At 38.7% G+C, this 25,439-nt stretch overlaps 1 protein-coding gene and 1 long non-coding RNA gene across 2 annotated transcripts in view; both read left to right on the forward strand.

Annotated features, from left to right (window-relative positions):
* Window positions 1-16,270: 16,270 nt before the first annotated feature.
* The window catches only part of tab1.L (TGF-beta activated kinase 1/MAP3K7 binding protein 1 L homeolog), a gene marked incomplete at its 5' end in the record, with an annotated part of 30,237 nt that continues 21,068 nt past the window's right edge, over window positions 16,271-25,439 (forward strand). The window contains 2 exon segments of the mRNA NM_001088271.1: window positions 16,271-16,329; window positions 19,848-19,975. Coding sequence (NP_001081740.1) covers window positions 16,297-16,329; window positions 19,848-19,975 — 161 coding nt within the window.
* LOC121403103 lies at window positions 21,436-22,043 on the forward strand. Its single transcript, XR_005967050.1, has 2 exons — window positions 21,436-21,544; window positions 21,791-22,043. It is a non-coding gene; the product is annotated as an uncharacterized LOC121403103 (long non-coding RNA).

Below are 25,439 nucleotides of genomic sequence, written 5' to 3' on the forward strand. Positions count from 1 at the left end.
CAGAAGTACTGAAAGAAAATAGCTTATTCATTAGTCTCCCAGACCTGATGAGATTTTCCTATGTTTAAGCTACAGAGAATGCAACGCAAATGCAAGCATATAAATAGGAAATAGTATCATTCAAAGTCCTTTAGAACCCCATTAGTGGAAGAACACAGTTGATATTTAATTCAATGCAGACAGCAGCCATTCCAATGGGAGTTGCAAAGGTAGGAGCCAAATGTTAAAAATCTGTATATCTTTATTATATATATTTTATATAAGATAGTTTGTTTTAATATTTTCAGACTATAATATAACTTCCATCCATAACTTGCTAAGATCCAAATAGGGAAAATACTCCTCCTTATTCAGTTGTAGAGTTCTGTGAGGCTCAGTAGTTGCAACACGTTGCAGCATTGGTCTAAATGACCAGGAATCATAAGAGATTTTGAGCTTTGGATTGGACAATCTAACATGCTTCTAAAGCCTTTAACATATATATAACGTATATCAGTCATTTTCGTATAAAAGCAATTTTCTATAAAGGCTTGCAGTTGGTCTATGACTTGCCAACACGTTGGGGTTCTAGGAGCGTTTAGTTCAGTCATTGTTTGGTTTCTACATTTTTTTTTTGTTGCAATATTTTTTGATACAGTAGAACATAAAGGGGTTTATGGCAAGGAAAAAAAATTGTATATTGTAAAAATCGCTGCTATTGACTGCTGCATTTATAATTATTGATGTTACTTTGCCCTTTTGGCTCTACCTTGAAACTGATGTTTTAATTTTGCTTTAGCAAAAATGTTGTCAAAAGTTCTGATGGCAAACATTATCAGATTAATGGATACATACTGTGTACTAGTAAGATATATGAACAGCCCATTTTTCATTCACAAGAAACTGTTCTCACCCTGAATACACAGAATTTGACCGCAAATAAGAGCCATATTTGATTAGCTATATAGCACTTAATGGTAAGCATCATAAATAATACAAAGTATTGAGCGGGTGATAGGAATGTGTACGGGTAATATCCACTACCTGCATTGTGTTATGTTCTTTAGTCAATAGCAGCAGGTTGTGTGTTGCGCACAAATACTTTCTGATCTTTACATGACACTACATCAGCCATAAGACCAGTTGGTTCTCCGACAGTTGTAGCGAGGATGCGGGGAGTTCCAGAGGCACTACACAGATAGTTTGCCTTGATAGTCACATATCAGCAGCTTTTGGGGACAGGATTCGGATTATGCAAAAGCGAGAGCCTTTTGTAATGCTTCCACATATATCTACATGTCTCGCTTGATACTATAATTTCATAAAATAAATAAATGGTGCATGTGCTATAAAGTTCTGTTTAATGTTCAAGACATAGTCAAGCCACAATGTATTGCATACAAATTAGCAAAGAGCCCTTTTCAGGGACACTTTATGCGACCCTACTGATAATATACCAGTATTAAAAATATTTATCATTTCTTTTTTCCTTTGGTTTTGTTCACTTTGAGTCAGAAACCTGTACAAGATGGACGGAAAAATAAGTCCTATTGAAAATAAAATATATATTATGTATTAGGAGACTATCCCTTCTAATTACTTTTAACATAAATGATAAGGGCTTAACATAATCAGTATATTGGCCACAATTATTATCTCACCCGAAGCTATTTTTCATAGACACCAATGCAACAGTACCATCTTGTGGCCATATATAGACGGCGCTATGGATACAGTTGCAGAATAGATCCAATGTATACACGCGTCAGCAATTAGTATAAATAGAGTCAATTTTCTATGTAACAAATAAGACCACTCTTTTTATTTTCAAGGATTGCTGTATGGTTAGAGTATTCTCCTTTGCTTTGTGTTCATTTGTTATTCTGTTATACTTGAAAAGGTTTATGGAGATAGGTAGATGAAATCCAGAAAGGACAGTTTTTTTTATAGAATATAATATAAAGAGAGATCATTGACTTTTCTGGCATTCCCAAAATACAACTGTACTGATAAAATGCGGGATGCGGCAGCTATGACTTTTAGAGGGTTATTTATCAAAATCTGAATTTATCTCATTGTTTTATGAAATATAATCCAACCAAATCCGCACGGGGTTTTTCCCCCCTTATTTATCAATACATTTTCCTTAAAAATTCCAATTCGGGAAAAATTAGAAAAAATCTTGAAAATTGTCCGAAAATTGTATCGCACAAATTTTTCACATTTTAAGCCTGAAAAAATCTTTATTTTTCAGATTTTTGCCCAAAATCCACAAAATCTTCGGATTATTGAATGAAACCCAGCACAGAGACTTCTCCCTTTGATTTATATACAACCTTGGCAGGTCTGAGATGCCGAATTTTTGGATTCGGACTTTTTCAATCCTCGGGGTATAATAAATGCTGAAAATTCGTTTTTTTTTTTTTTTTTATAGTTTTGAGTTTTTGGCATTCGACTTAAATAAATAACCCCCTTAGTGTATAGTTCACTTGCCATATAACTATTTTAAAATATGTAAGAATATTTTTAATTTCAGGGTTTATTTAAGAGAGGGGGATAACAACGAAGCTGTATATTTTGCACCTTCTGTATATACCAGCTTTAAATCCTGACATAAGTCATCTGAAGCTTTTTTTGTAATGTCTTTAGATGATGAATGAATAAATAAAATAACAGTAGTAGGCACAAGGGTCGGCCTCCAAGCTCCACCTTCCCGTAAGCTTAGAATTCTTTGACTCAGTGACATTATTCTTGGTGCTCAAAAAACAATGTTCTTAAGACACATACTTGTTTAGCTTTACAACCATTAAATTTATATGATTGGTTTTGAAAAAGGTAAAGTTTGGGGTCATTCGTGCAATTTCCTCGTCTTAAGTAATATTATAAATGTCATTGTAATATGTATTTAAGATGAAAAAGTCATTCTTTTATATATTTAATCATCCACTTCACTGCTAGTATTTTGCAAGCAATAGCGTTAATATTATTTTGAAAGCGCACTGGCTAGAAAAGAGATATTGAAACAAAAAAGCTAATACATAACTGTTGTATTTAAAACTAAACCCAAAAATGTTGGTTTTTTGATGGACTGCATGAGTCGCCATCTTGGGCTGGAGTCAGCAGCTAATAGGCCCATGTATCATTATTATTAACATGTATTTATAGTGTATAGTGGCCTGGAAGGATATCTACTGAGTAAGGCAAGAACTGCATCAGGCCGTGGGTCGACCTAGGCCCCTGTAATGACCTTGCATGTCGCACTATTAAACTTTAAAGCAAGGGCTTTCACCCTGCCAGCAAAACCTGTGTGCCGGTGAATTCTTTTCTTCATATTGTCGTGGGTTTGCCGAAGCCCTTTTCCCCGAGCACCAGGGTTAGTATTCTACTGGGTGTGCGTGAGCAGTTTGAATTTTTTCCTGTAATGACCTGGTACCATTTCACCAAACGATTGGTTCATTATTATTAGGTGCAGCACCTGTATTCCAGTTTGGTAAGATTCTTTAAAATGTCACTTAATATGATAAAAACTGTCTGTTGCTTAAATATTCATTTTGGGAGTATAGTTTTCCTTTGAGATTTAATTCATCTTAACATTCAGAATTAATTCATCTCAAATTAATCTGATTCATAAATTGTCTTATTTGTTTGTTATATGTTTGTGAGTATATTTACTAGTACATTTCCACTGCAAATAACTCCTTTATGTTGTTTGTCACTGTCACAATTCACTTGTGAATAATGAGGCATTAGTTCTCAGTGCTCCGCTGAGTGTGAGATTAAGAAAGCACAACAATAATAATAAGATAATAACAACTGATTATTAAGCACCCCCTACAATTTGGCGCATGTTTATATCAATGGTAGTTCCCCTTTGAGGCACGAAAAAAAGGAAACCTAATTATAAACAAGATTGACTGATCACTGGGTTGACCAAATTGACAAAAAAGACAATATTAAATTTGTCTACAATATCTTATATTGTTTCTTTCTACATCAGACTGTGATGTAGGGGTTAATGGCTCCCTTTTTATTAATTTCCTGTGAAACAAGTTTGGGAGATAAAATATGTTTTGTAGAGTTCTTCCAGTTTAGGGTCAATAACACCTTTTTTTTGCAGTTGGTTGTTGTGCCATTTTTTGTTTAAATAAATCACTACCTGGTGTTAGTTACTTTTATAAAAAAATCTCACACTTTCAAAACTGATGCAGATTTAGGGCATATTTAATTTCTTGGTGTTGTGGTCCGTAGCAGCAAGGAGTAAGTGATTGAGTAAGTGATGTGTTACGGAACGTATAGAAAGAGGGACCTGCCACTTTATAGGAGAGGTTTGATTCAAGAGTTATTCAGTTTCACATTTGAGTGTTTTAGCTGCAATAAAAGTCGATCTTTGGCAGGGGAGTAACTACAGAGGAAACAGAACCTGCGGGTGCAGGGGGCCCAGGAGATATAGGGGACCCCAATAAGGCCCTAATTAATGAGCAATTTCAAAATGTATTGGACAACCTCGGTATGTTGGGGGCCCTAAAAGTAATTTGATGTGGGGCCCAGTAACATCTAGTTATGCCACTGTCGTTTAGCCCTGTTGGAAAGGTTGTGAGGAACTATTGTGAGAATGAAAATGTAATATTGGCTTCATCATACTGAAATAAGAAACTTTCTAAATACAATCAATTAAAAATTCTGTACTGTTTCTGAAATAATCAAGTGTATCTTCACTATTCCTCTCTCAGCATCTGTTTCTCTTCATTCTTTTTTCATATCAGATATTCATTGACAGTTGGATCTAATATATCTTTTTGGGGGGACTTATTTTGCCTAGAAGTTGTATCAGAGCTCACTCTATGAAAATCACCAGACATCATGTCTCTCTACATGCAGAATTTGTGCAAAAGGCAGTTATTTTGTTAGATTTTTATTTGAGTGAGCTCTAATTCATCTGCTAGGAAAGGAAGCCCCCCTCCATAAGATATATTGGGGCAAATTTACTAACCTCCGAAAATTCGCCAGCGATGGCGTCGCTCACATCGCAACACTTTGCCAAGTGTATATTTACTAGGACAACGCTGAAAGCTGGCGAAGTTGCGCTAGCATTACTGCACCAAGTGAAGTGAAGTTGCGCTAGTGTTGCCTAATTTGCATACGGCGGGAAGTTAAAGTACAATGGACGTATATGTTGCAGCAAATACATTACACTACACAAGCCCAGGGAAACCTTAATAAAAGAAAATAAAGTTGTTATATTGCCCTACACATGAGCCCATTGTATATGTGCCATATGTTAGCAAATGTAGGGGGGAAGCCAGGTACTCCAAAAAAAATTACACTCTTTTTTAGCCTATTACCCTGAAAAAGAAAAAGACGCTAGTGTTTTTTGGGACTTAAAAAAATGTTCAACTATTTTTTGAATAACTCCTATCTACTCTATTGCACTTCGCCTGGTCTGAGGTAGTGAAGGCGTCTGGCACAAGAGGTAACGTTCAGTAAAATCTGCATCTTAGTGAATTTGCGTAGTTATGTCCATTTGCCAGAGCGCAAATTCGCCAGGTGTTAGGGAGCGTAGTACTGCTAGAGTCTATCTCATTTGCTAGTGAAGTTACGCTAGTGAAGTTATGAAATGACGTGACGCTGGCAATTTTTCGCCTGCGTTAGTAACTTCGTCCTTTAGTAAATTTGCCCCATTGGATCTGTCAATGAATATCTGACACCCAACTGCTGCATGAAGAGAGAATGAAGAGAAACAGATGCTGAGAGAGGAATAAACTTGATTATTTCAGAAACAGTACAGAATATTTAAATGATTGTATTTAGAAAGCTTCTCATTTCAGTATGATGAAGCTTATATTAAATTTTCGTGATAGTTCCTCTTTAAAGGACAAGCAAAGTCAGGGGAATCTGATCGCTATAGTGGGACCCCTGGCTGAATCGGTAAAACAAAAAATAAATAAACAGCCCAGTGTAGTTTCCATCTTATCCAGGGATGATCCAGGTTTCCCAGGGATGCCTTGAATCAGCACATGTACAATATAGTAATGTCGCAAACATAACTGTGCGGTGCATTTGTTTGTACCAGACATGCACAGGAGATCCTGGCAAAATACTACACAGGATATATGTGCTGGTGGAAGGTATAACTGAGAAAGGAAGAAAGATGGCGGAGCAGTGTGAATAGAGCTTATTTGTCAATTGCTGTTTTACGCTAACAACAAGATGGAGAATTGAACTCCAAACTGCAGACACTGGAGAGGGCAAGAACGAAAAGGCAAATCATTATAAAAGATATTTGTAGTCACTACTGTCTATAGATGACAATGGGTGCTTTTAGCCTCTACATTTGCTATGTGGTGCCTCAACTGCCTTATCTCGTCCCCCGCCAGAAGAAACCCATTAGAACCACTTGACTCATGACTTTTTTACCTGTAGACAAACTGTAATAAATGTATAATTCCTTGAGCTGCCAAGATGAACACACCAACACAGACTAGCAGCACTGGCCTTTTAGTGATTGTAGGCAAAAGAGTATGTGGCATTAAGAAATGAACACTTCTATTCCACGACTCCACCAAATGCTAACCACCGAATAGTCACCTGTTCAAATTCAAAGTATCTTAAATGTCACTGCCTAAAAATACATTTATATACAGTACATACTTAAATATAATATATATGTCTAATATTTATGTGCACCTGATATATAAATATATTCTGCGTTTACTAATGTAATATGTGAGATCGGTTACTCTAATGGTGTGTTATTCTCAATAAAGATGTTAAAAGTGAATCTAATGTGTTATCATGTTGTATGCTTCGGTTTGTACGTCCGAGGTTCGCTTTCGTAGCCATGACATATACACTGCCTTGCAAAAGTATTTTAACCCCTTTGGCTTTTTACCTGTTTTGTTACATTCCAACCTGTAATTTAAAAGTTTCTTAATCTTATTTTATATGATGGAGCTGCACAAAATAGTCACAGTTGGTGAACTGAAATGAGAAAAAAAAAAAAAATATATATATATATATATATATATATATATATATAAGAAAAAACTGAAAATTGGCATGTGCATATGTATTCACCCCCTTTGCCATGAAGCCCCTAAAAAATCCTGGTGCAACCAATTACCTTCAAAAGTCACATAATTATTGAAATGAAGTCCACATGTGTGCAATTTAAATGTCACATGATCTCTCAGTATAAACACACCTGACATGGTACTACAACATACCTGCCAAGAGAGGGCCGCCCACCAAAACTCACAGACCGGGCAAGGAGGGCATTAATCAGAGAGGCAGCACAGAGACCAAAGGTAACTCTGAAGGAGTTGCAGAGTTCCACAGCAGAGACTGGAGTATCTGTCCATAGGACGACAATAAGCCGTACACTTCATAGAGCTGGGCTTTATGGAAGAGTGGCCAGAAAAAAGTCTTTACTTAAAGTTAAAAATAAGAAGGTACGTTTTGAGTTTGACAAAAGGCACGTGGGCGACTCTCCAAATGTATGGAGGAAGGTTCTCTGGTCAGATGAGACTAAAATTGAACTTTTCGGCCACCAAGGAAAATGCTTTGTCTGGCGCAAACCCCACACATCCCATCACCCCAAGAACACCATCGCCACAGTGAAACATGGTGGTGGCAGCATCGTGCTGTGGGGATGTTTTTCAGCAGCAGGGACTGGGAAACTGGTCAGAGTCGAGGGAAAGATGGTGCTAAATACAGGGATATTCTAGAGCTAAACCTGTGTCAGTCTGCCTGTGATTTGAGACTGGGACGGAGGTTCACCTTCCAGCAGGACAATGAGCTGAAGCATACTGCTAAACTGCAACACTCCAGTGGTTTAAGAGGAAACATTTAAATGTGTTGGAATGGCCTAGTCAACGTCCAGACCTCAATCCAATTGAGAATCTGTGGTCAGACTTGACGATTGCTAATCACAAGCGAAAACCATCCAACATGAAGGAGCTGGAGCAGTTCTGCCTTGAGGAATGAGCAAAAATGCCAGTGGCAAGATGTGACAAGCTCATAGAGACTTATCCAAAGTGACTTCCAGCTTAATTGCCACAAAAGGTGGCTCTACCAAGTACTGATACTAAAGCTGGGTATCCACAGGCCCGGCCTAATGAATTGCACACATTGACTTAAAGGGGTTATATGATGTTGACAGTGTAATTCTAAAACCATTTGCAATTGGTTTTCATTTTTTATTATTTGTGCTTTTTGAGTTATTTAGCTTTTTATTCAGCAGCTCTCCAGTTTGCAATGTGGTCGATAGGGTCCAGATTACCCTAGCAACCATGCATTGATTTAAAAAAGAGACTGGAATATGAATAGGAGAGGGTCTAAATAGAAAGATAAGTAATAAAAAGTAGTCATAACAATAAATGTATAGCCTTACACAGGATTTGTTTTTAGATGGGGTGACTCCCCCCCCCAATTTGAAAGCTGGAAAGATTCAGAAGAAGGCAGCAAATAATTAAAAAACACTAAAAAAGAAAAAATGAAGGCCAATAAAAAGTTGCTTAGAATTAGCCATTCTATTACATACTAAAAGGTGAAGCACCCCTTTAAGGAAACCTTAGTAGTTGAAGCAAGAGGCACATCTGACTGTCTCCCATAGACTCTGTTTTATCCAAATTTTAAAAAAATTATTTCCATTTTTCTCTGTAATAATAAAAGTGTACCTTGTACTTGACCCACACTAAGATATAATTGATCCTTATTGGAAACAAAACCAGTTTGTTGGGTTTATTTAATGTTTATATGATTTTCTAGTAGACAATGACGTTTGAAGATCCAAATTATGGAAACATCCATTATCCGGAATGCCCCAGGTCCCGAGCATTCAAGATAACAGGTCTCATACCTGTATTAAGTTGTGCAGCAAATCCATGTTTTTTGGATTAGGCTAAATACCAAATGCATACAGGATACATTGGAATATCAAATGCAAACCCCAAAAATGTGTGTGTCCCATTCCATTCTCTCTGCTGACTCAGAACAAACCCAGCTGATTCACTGATGGGCAGATTCCCTAAAGGGCCAAGTGACTAAAGCTAGCGAAAAATCGCCAGCGTGATGTCATTTCGGAACTTCGCCAATTCCCTAACGGGCGCAGGTGTCACTTCGCTAGCAAAGGAGATAGACGCTAGCGTTTCTTCTCACTCTAACGCCAGGCGAATTTTCGCTCTGGCAACGGACAAAACTCCGCAAATTCACTAAGATGCGGATTTTACTAAACGTTACCGCTTGCACCAGACTTGCCTTCGCCAGGTCAGACCAGGCAAAGTGCAATGGAGTAGATAGGACTTCCTCAATTGTTTGTCCCAAAAAACACTGGGGTCTCTTCCTATTTTCTGAGTGATAGCCTGCAAAAGTCCATGTGTAAGGAATTGCAGGAACTGGCCCCCGTACAGCATGTCCAGCTTCTATCAGACATTAGCATGGGGGGAAAAAAGCTGTTCTGGCTCTAGTTACAGTTTTTCAAACCCTCCACTAAACTTTTTATATTTGTATTCTATGCTCTTCCGAGCAGTGCTATATAGTATTGCCTGTCTGTTTTTCCTTATAAGCATTTTATAAACAGACCTCTTTGCTTTACTTTCCTAAAGTGTGTCAAGCTCTCCTGTGCCGGTCACCCCAACTAAATTAGAGATGTAGTTAGTAGAGGTATGTATTTCACTAGAGCTCATGATTATCATACAGTTACATATTCTAAAAGTTTTGGTTTGGTTTAATTATGTTCCTTTTGCAGACAATTCTGTTCTGATGTTGGAATCTTTGCCCTTTCATGATCACCCCCCTAAGGAGCCCCATTTAGTAGCCCACTTGTCACCTGGGTCCCCACAAATAAATTGGAGCCTCAATGAACAAATAATGTCCCTTGCTCACACAATCATTTCCCTGATAAGCTGTGACCTAATTATGCCAAGAACCACCCTGATTCACCCAAGCCCCACCCACTCTCTACAAGCCCCACCCATAAAGCATGCCTTTCCATCTTGGGCCACACCTCTGTCATGCCCCCCTCCCACTACAGAACCTTGTGTACCCCCCACTGATGGCAGCCATGTATGTTTAGAGCTAGCATGGGGAAGGGATAGGTGCGAGGGGTAAAATGCGAGCGTTTGCATTTCGTCTCCAAAATCTGCCATGTGCCTGCACCCAGGCCAAAACAACGGTTCCAGGTACAGGCAAGGTAAGGGCAGATTGACCAATTCTAAGCAACATTTCAGTTAGTTTTAATTATTTATTTTTGATGAATAAAATTTTCTTCTGACTCTTTTCAGCTTCCAAATGGGCGTCACTGACCCCATCTAAAAAACAAACGGTCTGTAAGGCTACAAATGTATTGTTATTGCTACTTTTTTTACTCATCTTTCTATTCAGGCCTCTCCTATTCATATTCCAGTCTCTTATTCCAATCAATGCATGGTTGCTAGGGGAATTTGGGCCCTAGCAACCAGATTGCTTAAAATGCAAATTGAAGAGCTGCTGAATAAAAAAAAACACAAATAAAAAAACCAATTGAAAATTGTCTCAGAATATCCCTCTGCATCATACTAAAAGTTATCTCAAAGGTGAACAACCCCTTTAAGGGGTTTATACTTTGAATTTGTTATCATAAATGAGGCTTAAAATCTATGTAGGAATTTATATTATATATTAATTACTGAAGTGGTAATGGTTACAACTTCAATGCACTTGACTAGTTCTATTGATGTTGGAAATAAAGTTTCTGGGGGGGGGGGCACCATATATAGTAAACTTGTCAAAAGTACAATACTGCCCCAGGAGGCACAGGGGACACTTGGGAGGTGGATCAAACCTGTCGTGGCCTAGTCTGGTGCTACTTATGACAGACGTGCACTGGACTGGGCCACAAGAGATTTGCCTTACTGTGGGGTGAACAACATATTACCCTCCTCTCAGTGTTTTAACCCTTAGTTCTCCTTTAAACAATTTCAAACTTCAAAATGTTATGGGAGTGATCAGGGCCACCATTAGAAATCATGGGGCCCCATACAACACTTTCGGGCCCCCTGGGCCCCGGACCCGCCCACATTGGCTCCAGGCCCCCCCCGTAAATTTTTTTTTTTTTTTAAAAATGGGCGCAAGGGCTCCCCTTACAAGTTAAAAAATAATTGGGGGCCCCAGAGAATATTTTTTTAAAGAATATTGGTGGCAGGGGCCTATAGAGTATTAAAATAATACATTGGTGGCCAGGGGATTTAAAAAAAAACACACATTGGTGTTCAGTAGAATTGATCTTGTGGCTTCAGGACTTCTCCTCCTATCATGACTTCGGGTCTTTTCGCTGATTCAGGACTTCAATTTCGGTTGTTTTCGTGACTTCAGGTCTTTCCGGCGCTTCAGGTACGGCTTCGGCGCTGTCGAGGGGGGGCCTGGCTATTCTGAAAAGTGCAGCACAGCCAGGCCCCCTTCAGGCCAGGGCCCAGTACAGTAGTACCCCCTGATAGCGGCCCTAGGAGTGATGTTGAAGTAGTATGCAGGTATAGAAATCTAGGCTTTTCACAAATGTCACTGGAGTCAAGGACATTGTTTTCCTGGAGTTTGTATATATACTTACCAGAGTAATCAATATGGCAGCTTTAATCTATTGAGAACAAACACAGATGTACAGAAACAAGTGAGAGAGCAGATACTATATAGAGATGTCTTTCTCTGCTGAAATGCATGCACGATTGAATATATTCCCCAATTTGACCACAAGGTGTCACTACTATACAGGGAGGTTATCATGTGCCTTAAACTCATACTGTACATTGCTTTCCACACAAACTACTCTCAGATCTGTGGCCTGGCGGTGAATGTGAAGGGGCCCTTTAAGTGCTAATCTGTTTAAATCATTTACTTAATATTAATGATATTTGGTAAAAGAAAACATTAGTGGGGGGAGTGGCCTGGAGCTACATGTGAACGGACATCTCTAAGAAGAGCTCCTGCACTTTGTCCGAATAATCCTGATATTCTCCTGACCCTTACCCCGTAGATTACTTATGGGCCAAAATAGAGCCTCTAAGGCTGCAACACAGCTAGAAAAGTGTGCACATGAGACCCACATGACTCAAAATGGTGCCGATAGCCAGTGTCGGACTGGCCCACCGGGATACCAGGAAAACTCCTGGTGGCCCAGGTGTTAGTGGGCCCTTTTGCTTCTAAACATTTGGCCTATTTCATGGTCATTAATTGGTCAGCATGAGCATTTCATAGCGAACTTTCACTAGTGTTCATTGCTGCCTAGTGAAACTTTGTTAGTACACTTACGCTAAGGTCAATTTCAATAGGGCAGGTACATATAGCTCATTTGAAAAACAAAATCAGTATTCGGCAGAACACACTTCTAAAAAAAAACAACACATCATTGTTTGCCCTGAAAGTGCTTTTTTGCTCTGACTGAGATGATTTTACTGCATTTTAACCTCAAATACTTTGTGTATGTCATAATTGTTGGGGGGTGGCTATTTTTTTTTTTTTTTTTAAACTTGTGGGTGGTGGTCCCTGACCACAAATGTTTTTGTTTTTTTTTAACTTGTGGGGGCCCTAGCCACCAATGATTTTATTTAACATGTTGGGGTTGGCTGGCCACTACTGAGTTTTTTTTAACACTACGAGGGCCCTCGCCACCAATGTTTTTCCTTTTTACTTTGTGGGGGGGCTGGCCAACAATTTTATTTAATGTAGGTCATTTTTTGTAATGCCCTGGCCACCAATGTTTTTTTTACCATATGGGGGGCCTTGGCTAACTGATTTTTTAAAAAACCTTTAATGGAGTGGCCCTGGACACCAATGGGATTTTATTGTGTGTAGGGCTCCTTGGCCTGCAAAGTTTTTTGTTTTTTTTTACTTGTGTAGGTGACATTGGCCACCAATGATTATTTTTTGGCCAAGGGATTAAAAAAAATGGCTCTTGTTTGTATTTTATAATATGCTTCAAGTCTTCCTTGATATGGTGGCAGGCTTAATAATCCTTTGGCCGAAAGTGTTTTTACTGTTCTGTGCTTACGTCTGTGTTGACTTTTTTTACTGTGATGTGTCCCATGATTTCTGATGGTGGCCCTGGCTCTACTTGTTATTACAATTACTACACAGGCTGTTTCTAACTGAATCTGTTTTCTTGCAGGAGTAAGCTGCTGGGATAGTTTTATTATATCTACAATTTCTGCATCTTTTAATGAAAATCCCATTATATACAGTAGTTAGATAATGTAGGAATAAACCACCCCATTAACAGAGCAGCCAACCACCAATTTTGCTGAGAGTTGCCCATTTTAGACTCCCTTTCCCCGGCCATGTCTCTACAATTTTTAAATTTCCATAAATAAAAACTGTGCATGCATATTGAGAGACTGGAGCTGGGCCCTTGGGAGAGCAGCCCTGGTGGGTCCAATTCAGAATAACCCAGTCCAACATTGCCTGTGCATATGTGCAGTGAGCGCCAGGCCCAAACTAGCAATCAGTGGATTCTGGCAAATGGCTGCTGTAAGATGCCATAGAAAACAGGGATGCACCGAATCCAGGAATCGGTTTGGCATTCTGCCTTTTTCAGCAGAATTCGGATTTGGCCGAATCCTTCCGAAGCCTAATTTGCATTTGCAAATTAGGGGTGGGGAGGCAAATCGTGTGATTATTTGTCACAAAACAAGAAAGAAAAAAATGTTTTCCCCTTCCCACTCCTAATTTGCATATGCAAATTAGGATTCGGTTTGGTATTCAGCCGAATAAAATAAGAGGCTTTTTGGCGAGCCCAGAACACTCAGCAACTGCACTTGGATAATTTAACAATTTAAGATAAGCAAAGATACAATTGTAACTATTTAAGATAAGCAGGTCTCTTGGGAGAGTTGAACTAGCAGTTTAAAGGAGAACAAAAGGCAAACCTTACTTCTTGTCCCATTTTGTAGAACTCATATGCGCCTCCAGAATCGCTATGTTTATTTAACCAAAACACATTTACTTTCTTAATAAAAGATAGCTCTGAAGTTGCAGACTGTTTAAGAAAACGGCGCCGCCATCTTACTAAAGGCTTCCCTTCTGCCTTCGGTTATTGTATAATACTGCACTGCGCATGCGCCAAAATACCTCCCCCTGAACCCAGGTGCGCGTCCTCATTAACATATAACTATATATTCACTGCACAGCACGGACCTCGGCACTCGTGTCCTTGCAGCTCTAAAACTGTTTCCAAACTCACAGCTGTCGGGATAATATACAGCTCCCTGAACTAAACTAAACATGTTACCAACTCTTAGCTCTTGGGATAATATACAGCTCCCTGCGTGGCTCGGTGTAAGGAAAGGAATCCAGCATCGCCATGGAGACTAGGCACACCGATTCCTATTGGCTGGTGGACCCTGTGGTAGAGTCCTGCGCAGAACCAGTTTCTAAGACCTGGACCTGACCCCATGACCCGAACTGCAACCCGCATATTTTCCCACTTTGATCCGCTACCTGACCCGGACCCGGTCGGACTGGCCCGGTGGGACACCGGGAAAGAACCCGGTGGGCCCCGACCCTTAATGGGCCCCTGCCAGGCCAGTCCCTTCTCCCAATCAGATTCGGGGGGAAAGAACGTTTTTTAGGTGCCGCGCAGCGCCATCTGCACATGCACGCGACACCTATTGGCGCATTCAAACATGCGCGCTTGGCGCTTCATAGTAGGGGAACGGGGGTCAGAGCGGACCCTGGACATTAGTCCCGGTGGGCCCTGGGCCCCCCAGTCCGACCCTGCCCGCAACTGCCTTATCCGCAACCCGCCAACCACCATCAAACACTATGTGATGGTGCTGCAAACCGGAAGTGACATCATCAAAAGTGGGCAGGGACATAAACACATTTCGTAAAACTTAAAAGAGTAAAATATAGTGAATAAAGTACCCCCTTTTGTAAAATATAAGGATATTATAAGTTACCGAGGAGTTTCATGACCATATAAAAACACGAGGCCGAAGGCCGAGTGTTTTATACAGGTCAGGAAACTCCGAGGTAACTTCTAATATCCTCATATTTTGCAACTGGGGGTACTTTATTTATTATAATACACAAGTTTCGGTGAGTCATGTGACAGAAATGACATCAGAACTCACCGTTTATAACTGATGACATCAGAACTCACCGTTTATAAGGATATAATTTACAGGATATTCATGGCTTTTGTGTATTATATAGTGAATAAAGTACCCCCTCTTGTAAAATATAAGGATATTATAAGTTACCGAGGAGTTTCATGACCATATAAAAACACGAGGCCGAAGGCCGAGTGTTTTTATACAGGTCAGGAAACTCCGAGGTAACTTCTAATATCCTCATATTTTGCAACTGGGGGTACTTTATTTATTATAATACACAAGTTTCGGTGAGTCATGTGACAGAAATGACATCAGAACTCACCGTTTATAACTGATGACATCAGAACTCACCGTTTATAAGGATATAATTTACAGGATATTCATGGCTTTTGTGTATTATATAGTGAATAAAGTACCCCCTCTTGTAAAATATAAGGATATTATAAGTTACCGAGGAGTTTCATGACCATATAAAAACACGAGGCCGAAGGCCGAGTGTTTTTATACAGGTCATGGAACTCCGAGGTAACTTATAATATCCTCATATTTTACAACTGGGGGTACTTTATTAATTATAATACACAAATTTTAGTGAGTCATGTGACAGAAATGACATCACTACTCACCGTTTATAACTGATGACATCACTACTCACCGTTTATAAGGATATAATTTACAAGATATTCATGGCTTTTGTGTATTATATAACAATACTACATAAGATAATAAATTTAGATGAGATCCTCCCCTCATTCTGCAGAGTGCCGCTGCAGGACTCTACCATGTGGCCCAGGGGTGTGCGCTCCTGCTTCCTCTGTAGGGGGCCCACGGGTGAGCGGTAGTTCCCTGGTTATGAGCTTTTGTATGGACAAACCACCTACAACCAGGTCTGGACTAGGAGTCATTATAGGCCCTGGAATTTTTAAATACACAGAGACCCGACCAGCCTCCCACCAGCCAATCCACAATGACTGTCTGTGACATCTCACAGTAGCACCTCTGGCATATGGGTTACACTTACTATAACATGGCAAAACATAGTCCCATTCCTTCTTCAATCGTATATATGTTTGCAATGTAGTAAATAACCGAACCCTGAAATGAAACAGGCAAAGCCGCTGAGTGTACACCAAGCGCTAGTCCCAGCCCGGCACCATTCTCTCCTCACTCTTCACTTCCGCGTTATGCTTAATCACGTGATCCACGTCTGACCGGTGGCGTCACTCCCAGTGCAAATATGGCTGCGCCTAGAAGGAATCTTCTGCATAGTGTAAGCGGTGAGACTGTCGTGCAGCGGGTGTGAAGGGGGGCCGGGAATAGTAACGTTGCCTTGAATGATAATGTTGTGCCGGGATAAGTTGCTGTAGAGAGAACGAAGGTGGTAATAGAAGGGAGGGGATGCTGCTCAGTCATAGATCATACAGTGTGTACCTGAGTAGCAATGGAGCCACTATAATATCTCTATATAACTACTAGAAATGACTATATATATATAAATACCTGGTATATGAGGAATTATGAGGAAAGGGGTTGTTCGCCTTCCAAACACTTTTTCAGTTGAGTTGTTTTTGGATTGTGAGAAATAAAGACTTTTTTTCAATTGCTTTCTTTCTATTTTTTTTTTCTAAGTTTACATTTGAATGTTCCTGTCTCTGAGTTTTAATGTTTCAGTCTGGCAGCTCAGTAATTCAGTTGCAGATTCTCAGGGATTGGAGGAGATAAGAAATGTATCAACTAATGTATCAATTAGAACAGTTAAGGGAAGGTGAAAAAATTGACTTAAAGAGTATTAGAAATACTGTCACACACAGAAAAAAAGAAAGTCATTGGAAAAAGTCTTTATTTCTGGGTGAACTATCTGAAACCAACTAAACTGGAAAAAGGTGTTGGAAGGTGAACAACCCCTTTAAGCAAAATAGGTCAAGGCAATGGATAAAATAGAATAACCTCACACTTTTTCCATCTAAATTCCAGTGTAGTTTACAGTTTAAAATCCAGAAGTCCTTGGAAGAGTGGTGTCTGATAGGTAGAAACCAAAGTCTATGACAAACGGAGAACAGCTCCTGTTGTGTACTTGGCATGAGAGGGGAGAAACCAGGATTAGCATGGTAATAGATAAACCCAGCAAGGGAATAGCTATATTTCTAGGCATCTTTTTTATTATCACATATCTGTATAGTGTCAACACATTCCAAAGTGCTGTACAGCAGCAGGGTACTTATATTAAGCCAACAAATGACATAAACAAATAGCCACTCTCTTATGTCTATGCTGGTAAAGTGAGTCACCATCCTAAGATTAAAAGAACAGTTAAGGTTAAATCCCGGGGGGGGGGGTGGCAAATGTGATTATAATCACTTACCTGATACCCGCAGAAATCTTCAAGAGCCTGGGGTACTTCTGAGCATGCACCACGGATCGATCATCTTCCTCCTTTTTATCTCTACTGGACACATGCCCAGGGCTTATTGAAGAACGAAAAAGTGGAAGAAGGCGTTTGCTCAGAAGTAGCCAGTGTATTAGGAGCACCAACATGGGGTATTGTGTAAATCGGGTGTCCAACCTTTTGGCTTCCCTGGGCCACATTGGAAAAAGAAAAATTGTCTGGGGCCACACATGAAATACACAAACACTTTTGATTTGTAAAAGTAAAGAAAATACACAGAAAAGAACTACAATACCAGTTGGATAACCAGATGGAGCGATACACTGGAATATGGGACATCTGGATATTAAATAGACTTATTATTATACTATTATGACTTTTCCTGAACTGAGCGTTTCAAGCTGGGCCGCATTCATATCCATCCTGGGCCACAGGTTGGACACCCCTGGTGTAAGTGATTCTAATCTCTGGGAAGGGGGTGCCTAATATTTGGCACCGCCCCACCAGTGATTTAACCTTTCCTTCTCTTTTAATGGCACACAAGGCATTTTATACACTGGTGAAAAAAACACCTGTCTGCTCACATGCTGGATTTTGGCATGAAAAAGCAGTTTTCAGCCAAAATATGCCCCTGGTTGCACTGACAATTGGATGCTGTGCTTGACTGTACTGCCATATATTGTGGCAGAGTGAATCAGTGTTTTACGTGGAGAAAGTGCAGTGTACGCTGTTGCCTTAATGTGGAAATTTTAAATTGTATGACATCAGGTTCAATTTAGCAGATTTGATGCAATATCCATTTTTGTCAATCTTAAATGGTGATGTTTTAGCAACAATTACATCAATTCATTGTTTATCACAGGATGGTGAAGTCATAAGTATAAGGACACATTACTGAAATGAGATTGAAAGATCTGAGACTAAATTTCACTTACTTTGCCTTTCTTGCAATATCTGGAATAGCCCTGTTGCTTTCTATGCAAATCACATGAAAAAGATGGATATCGCTTTAAAATCACCTGAATTGTATATTTCACAGGTTTTAGGTAGGAAGCAGCAGGAGGTGACTGGAGGCAATTTTAAAGGGGTTGTTGTTCTCCCTTAAATTAACGTTCAGTATTGTAGAGAGTGATATTCTGAGTTGTTAAAGCTTTCCAGTTTGCAATTTCAGCAGTCTGGTTGCTAAGGCCCAAATAACCCTAGCAATCATGCATTGATTTGAATTATACTTTAATATGAATAGTAGATAGCCTCAGTAGAAAGATGAGTTATAAAAACTAGTTATAACAATAAATGTGTAGCCTTACAGAGCATTTGTTTTTAAATGGGATCAGTGACCCCCATTTGAAAACTGGAAAAAGGCAAATGATTCAGAAACTATAACACTGAAATAAGGAAGCCCAATCGAAAAGTTGCTTAGAATTAGCCATTCTGTAACATAAAAAAATAAACATAAATTAAAGGTGAATCACCCCTTTAAGAATATTTAGCCCGATAAATGTAAAACACCTGAAACAGCTCTGTGTGCCATTGCCCTCAATGTACAGAAATATTTTATTAGCACAAGGAACATATTTTTTAACAAGATACTGTTGTTTCACTTTGTGTATGATTACTGAAAATGTTTACAAGACAATGGCCTATAAATAATGTTGAATGAGCTATCCACACTCATGGTTTAGACCATGTAGTCCAAAGCCGGATGAGGTCAAATCCAATAATACATAGCTCACAATCTGTAATTTGACAAAATAATGACAATTCAGAATAGAATGTGGTCCAGGTTCGGTTCAGCAAGAGAGATGAGACTTTCCATTAGATATTAATTACAAATTTTCAGGGGTTTTACAGTTATTTTTAAATTTCATTGCTCTTAAATGCATTTTCTGCACTTCTGACTCATGAAACAGGAGAAATGGCAGAAGCAGCTAAATAAAGCAAATTGAAAAATGAACATTGAGTCATAGCCAGAGAACAGAAAGGGACAAACAAATACTTTTTTCAATATCAAATACATTTACAAATAACTTTTAAAATAGTGACTCGAATTCTGCTAATATCTGTAAATGTTAAAGCTGCTGAGAATGGCAACTTGAAGTATCCTAAGTTAGGCGTTGGAGTTCTAGCTGTATAGCACTTGTACAATATACAGGTAGCATAATGCTGCCTGTACCTAGGCAGGGTCATAGAGGAGAATCTCTCTTGCGATTGGCTGTAATTCTTCTCCCAGTTTAAAGGCCTGCACCTAGTCTCAGGGTGGCATTACTAAGTGCTGTGATTTGTTTTGTAAAGTTTGCACATTTTTATGTTGTTATTTAACATTTCATAGTTTACTTTATATATGATTATCTTTTGTTTATATGGCACCCTTATAATTTCTATTTCTGTTTCTCTATGAGCAGCAGAGCTGGACAGATGATCTCCCTCTCTGCAACCTTTCTGGGGTTGGATCTGCTTCCAATCAGACTTACAACTCAGAGGGCCTTGGGAAAGACGAGCACCCATATGAAGATAACTGGATAAAGTTCAGGTAGAGTTTTAATCACTTTGTCTCTGGTTTGGACATTAAAATATGGATATTAGAAAATCGATTTTTGAAAACTTGATATTTCTTCATGAACCCCAACAAAACTCCGGGCCCACAAAGTAGTATTGGTGCAGAATAACAGTTGTTTTAATATATTCATATGTGAACTGCTCAGCAGTGAGTTGACGTGGAATCCACCTAGATTTTTGTGTTTACCCTTTAAATGTTCAGTTTTGCGAATGAGGTTCAAGAAGTTATGGGACCGGGCCAAACACCCTGGTAGACTTTGTGGGAGCTCTAGTTAAATTCTTCCTCTGTTATGTCATGAACTTGCAGAATAATAAACTTCCTTTTAGTGATATGCAGGCTGGTCCAAAACCCGCGGGTCGGGCAGGTTTGGGCTGGCTACCACAAAAAAAATCTTCGCCTTAGACTTGCGCCTGCACCGCCCCTTCCGTGACATCACCAAGGGCTGGGTGCAGGTCTATACATAGAGGGGATGGAACTTCACCAAAGTTGAGAACAGACAGGACGCTGAAGCAGAATTACTGCTGATATGCTCTTTTATTTTCCACACAACATGTTTCGGACAGCATATGTCCTTTTTCAAGTGTGAATACAAGTGAATTACAAAACGATTTATATAGACCACACAGAGGTGAGTGTAACCACACCCCCCACCTGATAAATTAATTAGTAAGCATTAAACGATCCCATATGTGGATATATGTAATATATCAAAAGTTCATGTTGTGACAATCATATAAAACAAAGTGCAGGATTTCCCATTTTCAAAGCCTGGAAGATTAAAAAAGACTGTTAAATAAGTGTTAATAATAATTCATGTGTCTTAAAAAATTTTTTAATATGTATCATAACCACATATATAAATAAACAAGTTAAAAACATTAGAAAACTTGATACAAAGCGGAAGCACTGCCTCGAATAGGCCTACTTCTGCTCAGGACACATATTGCACCACAAACATATATATATTAAGCTTTCCCTGCTGAAATATGCATTTCGAAAGAAGTATAATCTTACCCTTTAGAAGCGAAAATTTGATTTTCAAAATCTGTAAAAAGATTAAAAAATTGTGTTATCATAAGGCGAATTATAAAAGGGTATTAAGCTCCAATGGTCATTAAGGCCCATGGGTGACATTGTATTGAGTTTTTTAATCCATCGAGCTTCATGTTGAAGGAGCATTTTCTGAATATTACCCCCTCTTTTGGGTAACTTAAATTAAAGAACACAGGGGTAATATTAGAAATTTTAAATCAGGTACCCAATCAGACACCCCAGTATCTAGGCACTTTGCGTCTCATGGTCACAACCAAATGCAATTAAGGTGGCTTGTATTGGAAAATGTTAAGTTACCCAAAAGAGGGGGTAATATTCAGAAAATGCTCCTTCAACATGAAGCTCGATGGATTAAAAAACTCAATACAATGTCACCCATGGGCCTTAATGACCATTGGAGCTTAATACCCTTTTTATAATTCGCCTTATGATAACACAATTTTTTAATCTTTTTACAGATTTTGAAAATCAAATTTTCGCTTCTAAAGGGTAAGATTATACTTCTTTCGAAATGCATATTTCAGCAGGGAAAGCTTAATATATATATGTTTGTGGTGCAATATGTGTCCTGAGCAGAAGTAGGCCTATTCGAGGCAGTGCTTCCGCTTTGTATCAAGTTTTCTAATGTTTTTAACTTGTTTATTTATATATGTGGTTATGATACATATTAAAAAATTTTTTAAGACACATGAATTATTATTAACACTTATTTAACAGTCTTTTTTAATCTTCCAGGCTTTGAAAATGGGAAATCCTGCACTTTGTTTTATATGATTGTCACAACATGAACTTTTGATATATTACATATATCCACATATGGGATCGTTTAATGCTTACTAATTAATTTATCAGGTGGGGGGTGTGGTTACACTCACCTCTGTGTGGTCTATATAAATCGTTTTGTAATTCACTTGTATTCACACTTGAAAAAGGACATATGCTGTCCGAAACATGTTGTGTGGAAAATAAAAGAGCATATCAGCAGTAATTCTGCTTCAGCGTCCTGTCTGTTCTCAACTTTGGTGAAGTTGCATTACTAAATTTTGGTGCTAGGACGGAGCGCCAGTGAGACAGTTACAGGACTGGCGATACTCTCCACCTTGTATATATCTACCATTGACATAGAGGGGATGGGTTTGGGTTGAGAGGGTACAGGTTTGGGTTGAGAGGGGATGGGTTTGGGTTGGGAGGGAGCTAGCGTTGCCACCTTTTCTGGAAAAAAATACCGGCCTTCCTATATATTTATCTTCCCTATTAATAATATTGGGATCAGCTATCATTTTTACCGGCCAGGACAGTAAAATACTGGCCAGGTGGCAACCCTAGAGGGAGCGGGTCATCACTACTTCCTTTCTCACCTCTATGGAAAAACTGTTTGTGTATAGTGGGTGCTGTGCAAGCAGTGTAATAGAAAGACTACTGGGTATCAGGTCCGGACTGGCAGTCTGTGGGTTCTGGCAAATGCCAAAGGGGCTATGCAGGTTGCCATAGACAGTCGCCATTTAGTGGGCTGATGGGGGCTGTTTGGGCCTTTGTGTAGGTGAAATGTCAGGACCTATGTTGAATCTCAGTCCAGACCTGCTGGGTACTGAGCAATACAAATAGACTAAAAGGAGTAATATAGTTAGCTTATTCTGGTAGGGAAGTAGTGACTTGCATGACATTTCATAAACACTCATGTTGAGTTATCCAGCAGCATAAAATATGGAGCCTCGTGTCATTTAAAAGCCCCTCAAAAAATGAACTATTAGAATTTTTTTAGGCATTTGATCTAGGGATGCACCGAATCCACTTTTTGGGCCGAATACAGAACCGAATCCTAATTTGCATATATAAATTAGGGGCGGGAAAGGAAAGGGTGGGAAAAATGTTAAGTACTTCCTTGTTTTATGAAAAAAAAGTCACGTAATTTCTCTTCCCACACCTAATTTACATATGCAAATTAGGATTCAGATTTTGTTAAAAAGGCCGAATCCCGAACCGAATCCTGGATTCGGTGCATCCCTAATTTGATTAAAACAATCAAGTGGAGCTTATACAGAATAAGATTCCTCTTCGGTGATCAAGTTTAGGATTTCCATATAATCCATTAGATGAAGCTAAAAAACAAAGCTAAACTGATAATTGCTACTTATCCTGCTGGTCAGGTTTTCAGAGTTCTAATGATCGCTGAGCCTGCATTTCATGTTCAACAGACTCTACTAGCAGAGCAATTGAAGCAGTCATTTTTATTTATCATTGTGTGTGGGCTGGACATGTGTTACTTGGATATCCGCCAGACATAATAATGAATTATTATTGCAGTCTGTTTGGAATGTTCTATGCTGCTGTGACTGACCCTGGGTAACAAATAAACAAATACCCTCTTGCAATAAAGAAAGGCTTGGAAAAATCTGTTATATTAAAATATCATTTGATTTCTGTGACTTTTATCCTCCATTAATACACAGTCCAGCTAAGATCAAGTCTCTACAATATGTGTGACGTTAGAGGTCTGTGGAGAATGGCTCAGCAGAAGCAAAGAAAATAAGAAGCCCCCACTTACATGTATGAATGTAGATATACAGGAAAGAACATAAGTTATGTCCTTAGAATTTATTGTTACTGGAACGAAATGGATATACAGTATATGTACACCTTCAGGGTCATTTATCAATTTCCTTATTCTCTGACATGAAATGTATTCTTTATCAATAGCCTTCTTCGTTGTATTGTATTGATTTATCCAGAGCCACAAACTTAGGACAGGCTTTTACAAGGCACAAACAGAATTGAGAAAAAAATAAAACAGAAAAAATAAATTGAACGGTGAACTTAATTAAATACTTGTGCTAGGAATTCAGTGGACGATTGGACTGAAACCCTGCCCTGCTGAGCTTACAATCTGTGAGGAAGAGGAGACACATATGCAGTCACACAAACAACTGATCAGGAGGGGAATGATACATTTTATTACACAAATAACCATTTGTAAAACCAGTGCAGCCGGCTGAATGCATTTACCAACCCTTCTGATCTGAGTCTGCTGGCAGTTTGCAGTAGTTACAAAATAACAATATGATTTCATTTCATGGGGAATGTTCACATTTATATATGAAAACAAATACGGTATGTAGGGGCCCATTTACTTAGCTCGAGTGAAGGAATAGAATAAAAAAAACTTTGAATTTCGAATGATTTTTTTGGCTACTTCGACCATCGAATTGGCTGCTTCGACCTTCGACTTTGACTTCGAATGGAACGATTCGAACTAAAAATCGTTAGACTATTCGACCATTCGATAGTCGAAGAACTGTCTCTTTTAAAAAAACTTCGACCCCCTAGTTCACCACCTAAAACCTACCGAAGTCATTGTTAGCCTATGGGGAAGGTCCCCATAGGCTTTGTAACAATTTTCTGGTTGAAGAAAAATCGTTCGATCGATGGATTAAAATCCTTCGAATCAAATGATTCGAAGGATTTAATCGTTCGTTCGAGCGAAAACGAATTGCGGTAAATCCTTCGACTTCGATATTTGAAGTCGAAGGATTTAATTAACCCTCGATGTTTGACCATAACTAAATTTTCCCCATAGTGTGCCTCCTTATGGAAAAATCAGGGATAAGCAGTTTGTATTTCTTGTACTGGCCCATAGAGTTTACCTGAGTAACTGTTACTTAGCCAGTGTCACTATACCATACATCTCATTGGTCATTAATGGGTAACTTTTATTGGGGCTTATTTATTTATTTCTAATCACCAATCCCCTCTAATTATTGTTTGCATACTTTTCTCAACACTACACTTGCTCTGCTAAACACCTCACATTTTCCATTAAAGGGGTTGTTCACTTTTAAATGAACTTTTAGTATGACATAGAGAGTGATATTCTGAGACAATTTGGAATTTTTTTTCATTTTTATTTGTGGTTTTTGAGTCATTTAGATTTTTATTCAGCAGCTCTCCAGTTTTGCAATTTCAGCAATATGGTTGCTGTGAACCATGCATCGATTTTAATAAAAGACAGGAATATAAATATGAGAGGGACGGAAATGAAAGATGAGTAATAAAAAGTAGCAATAACAGTACATTTGTAGCCTTACAGAGCATTTGTTTTTTAGATGGGGTCAGTGACCCCCATTTGAAAGCTGGAAAGAGTCAGAAGAACAAAAATAATTCAAAAACTATAAAAAATAAATAATACAGAACAACTGCAAAGTTGCTAGGAACTTAACATACTAAAATTTTACTTATAGGTGAACCATCCCTTTAAGTCTATAGCAGATTACATGTCATTTATAGTTAATGCTAGCTTTGTAAGGTTTTTCTAGTAAAAAAAATTCATACACACATTTAAATTATTATTTTGTCCTGCAAATTTGAAATCAAAATGTATATTTAACCC

Source organism: Xenopus laevis, chromosome 4L, assembly GCF_017654675.1.
Source record: "Xenopus laevis strain J_2021 chromosome 4L, Xenopus_laevis_v10.1, whole genome shotgun sequence".
In the NCBI taxonomy this organism is placed as follows: Eukaryota; Metazoa; Chordata; class Amphibia; order Anura; family Pipidae; genus Xenopus; species Xenopus laevis.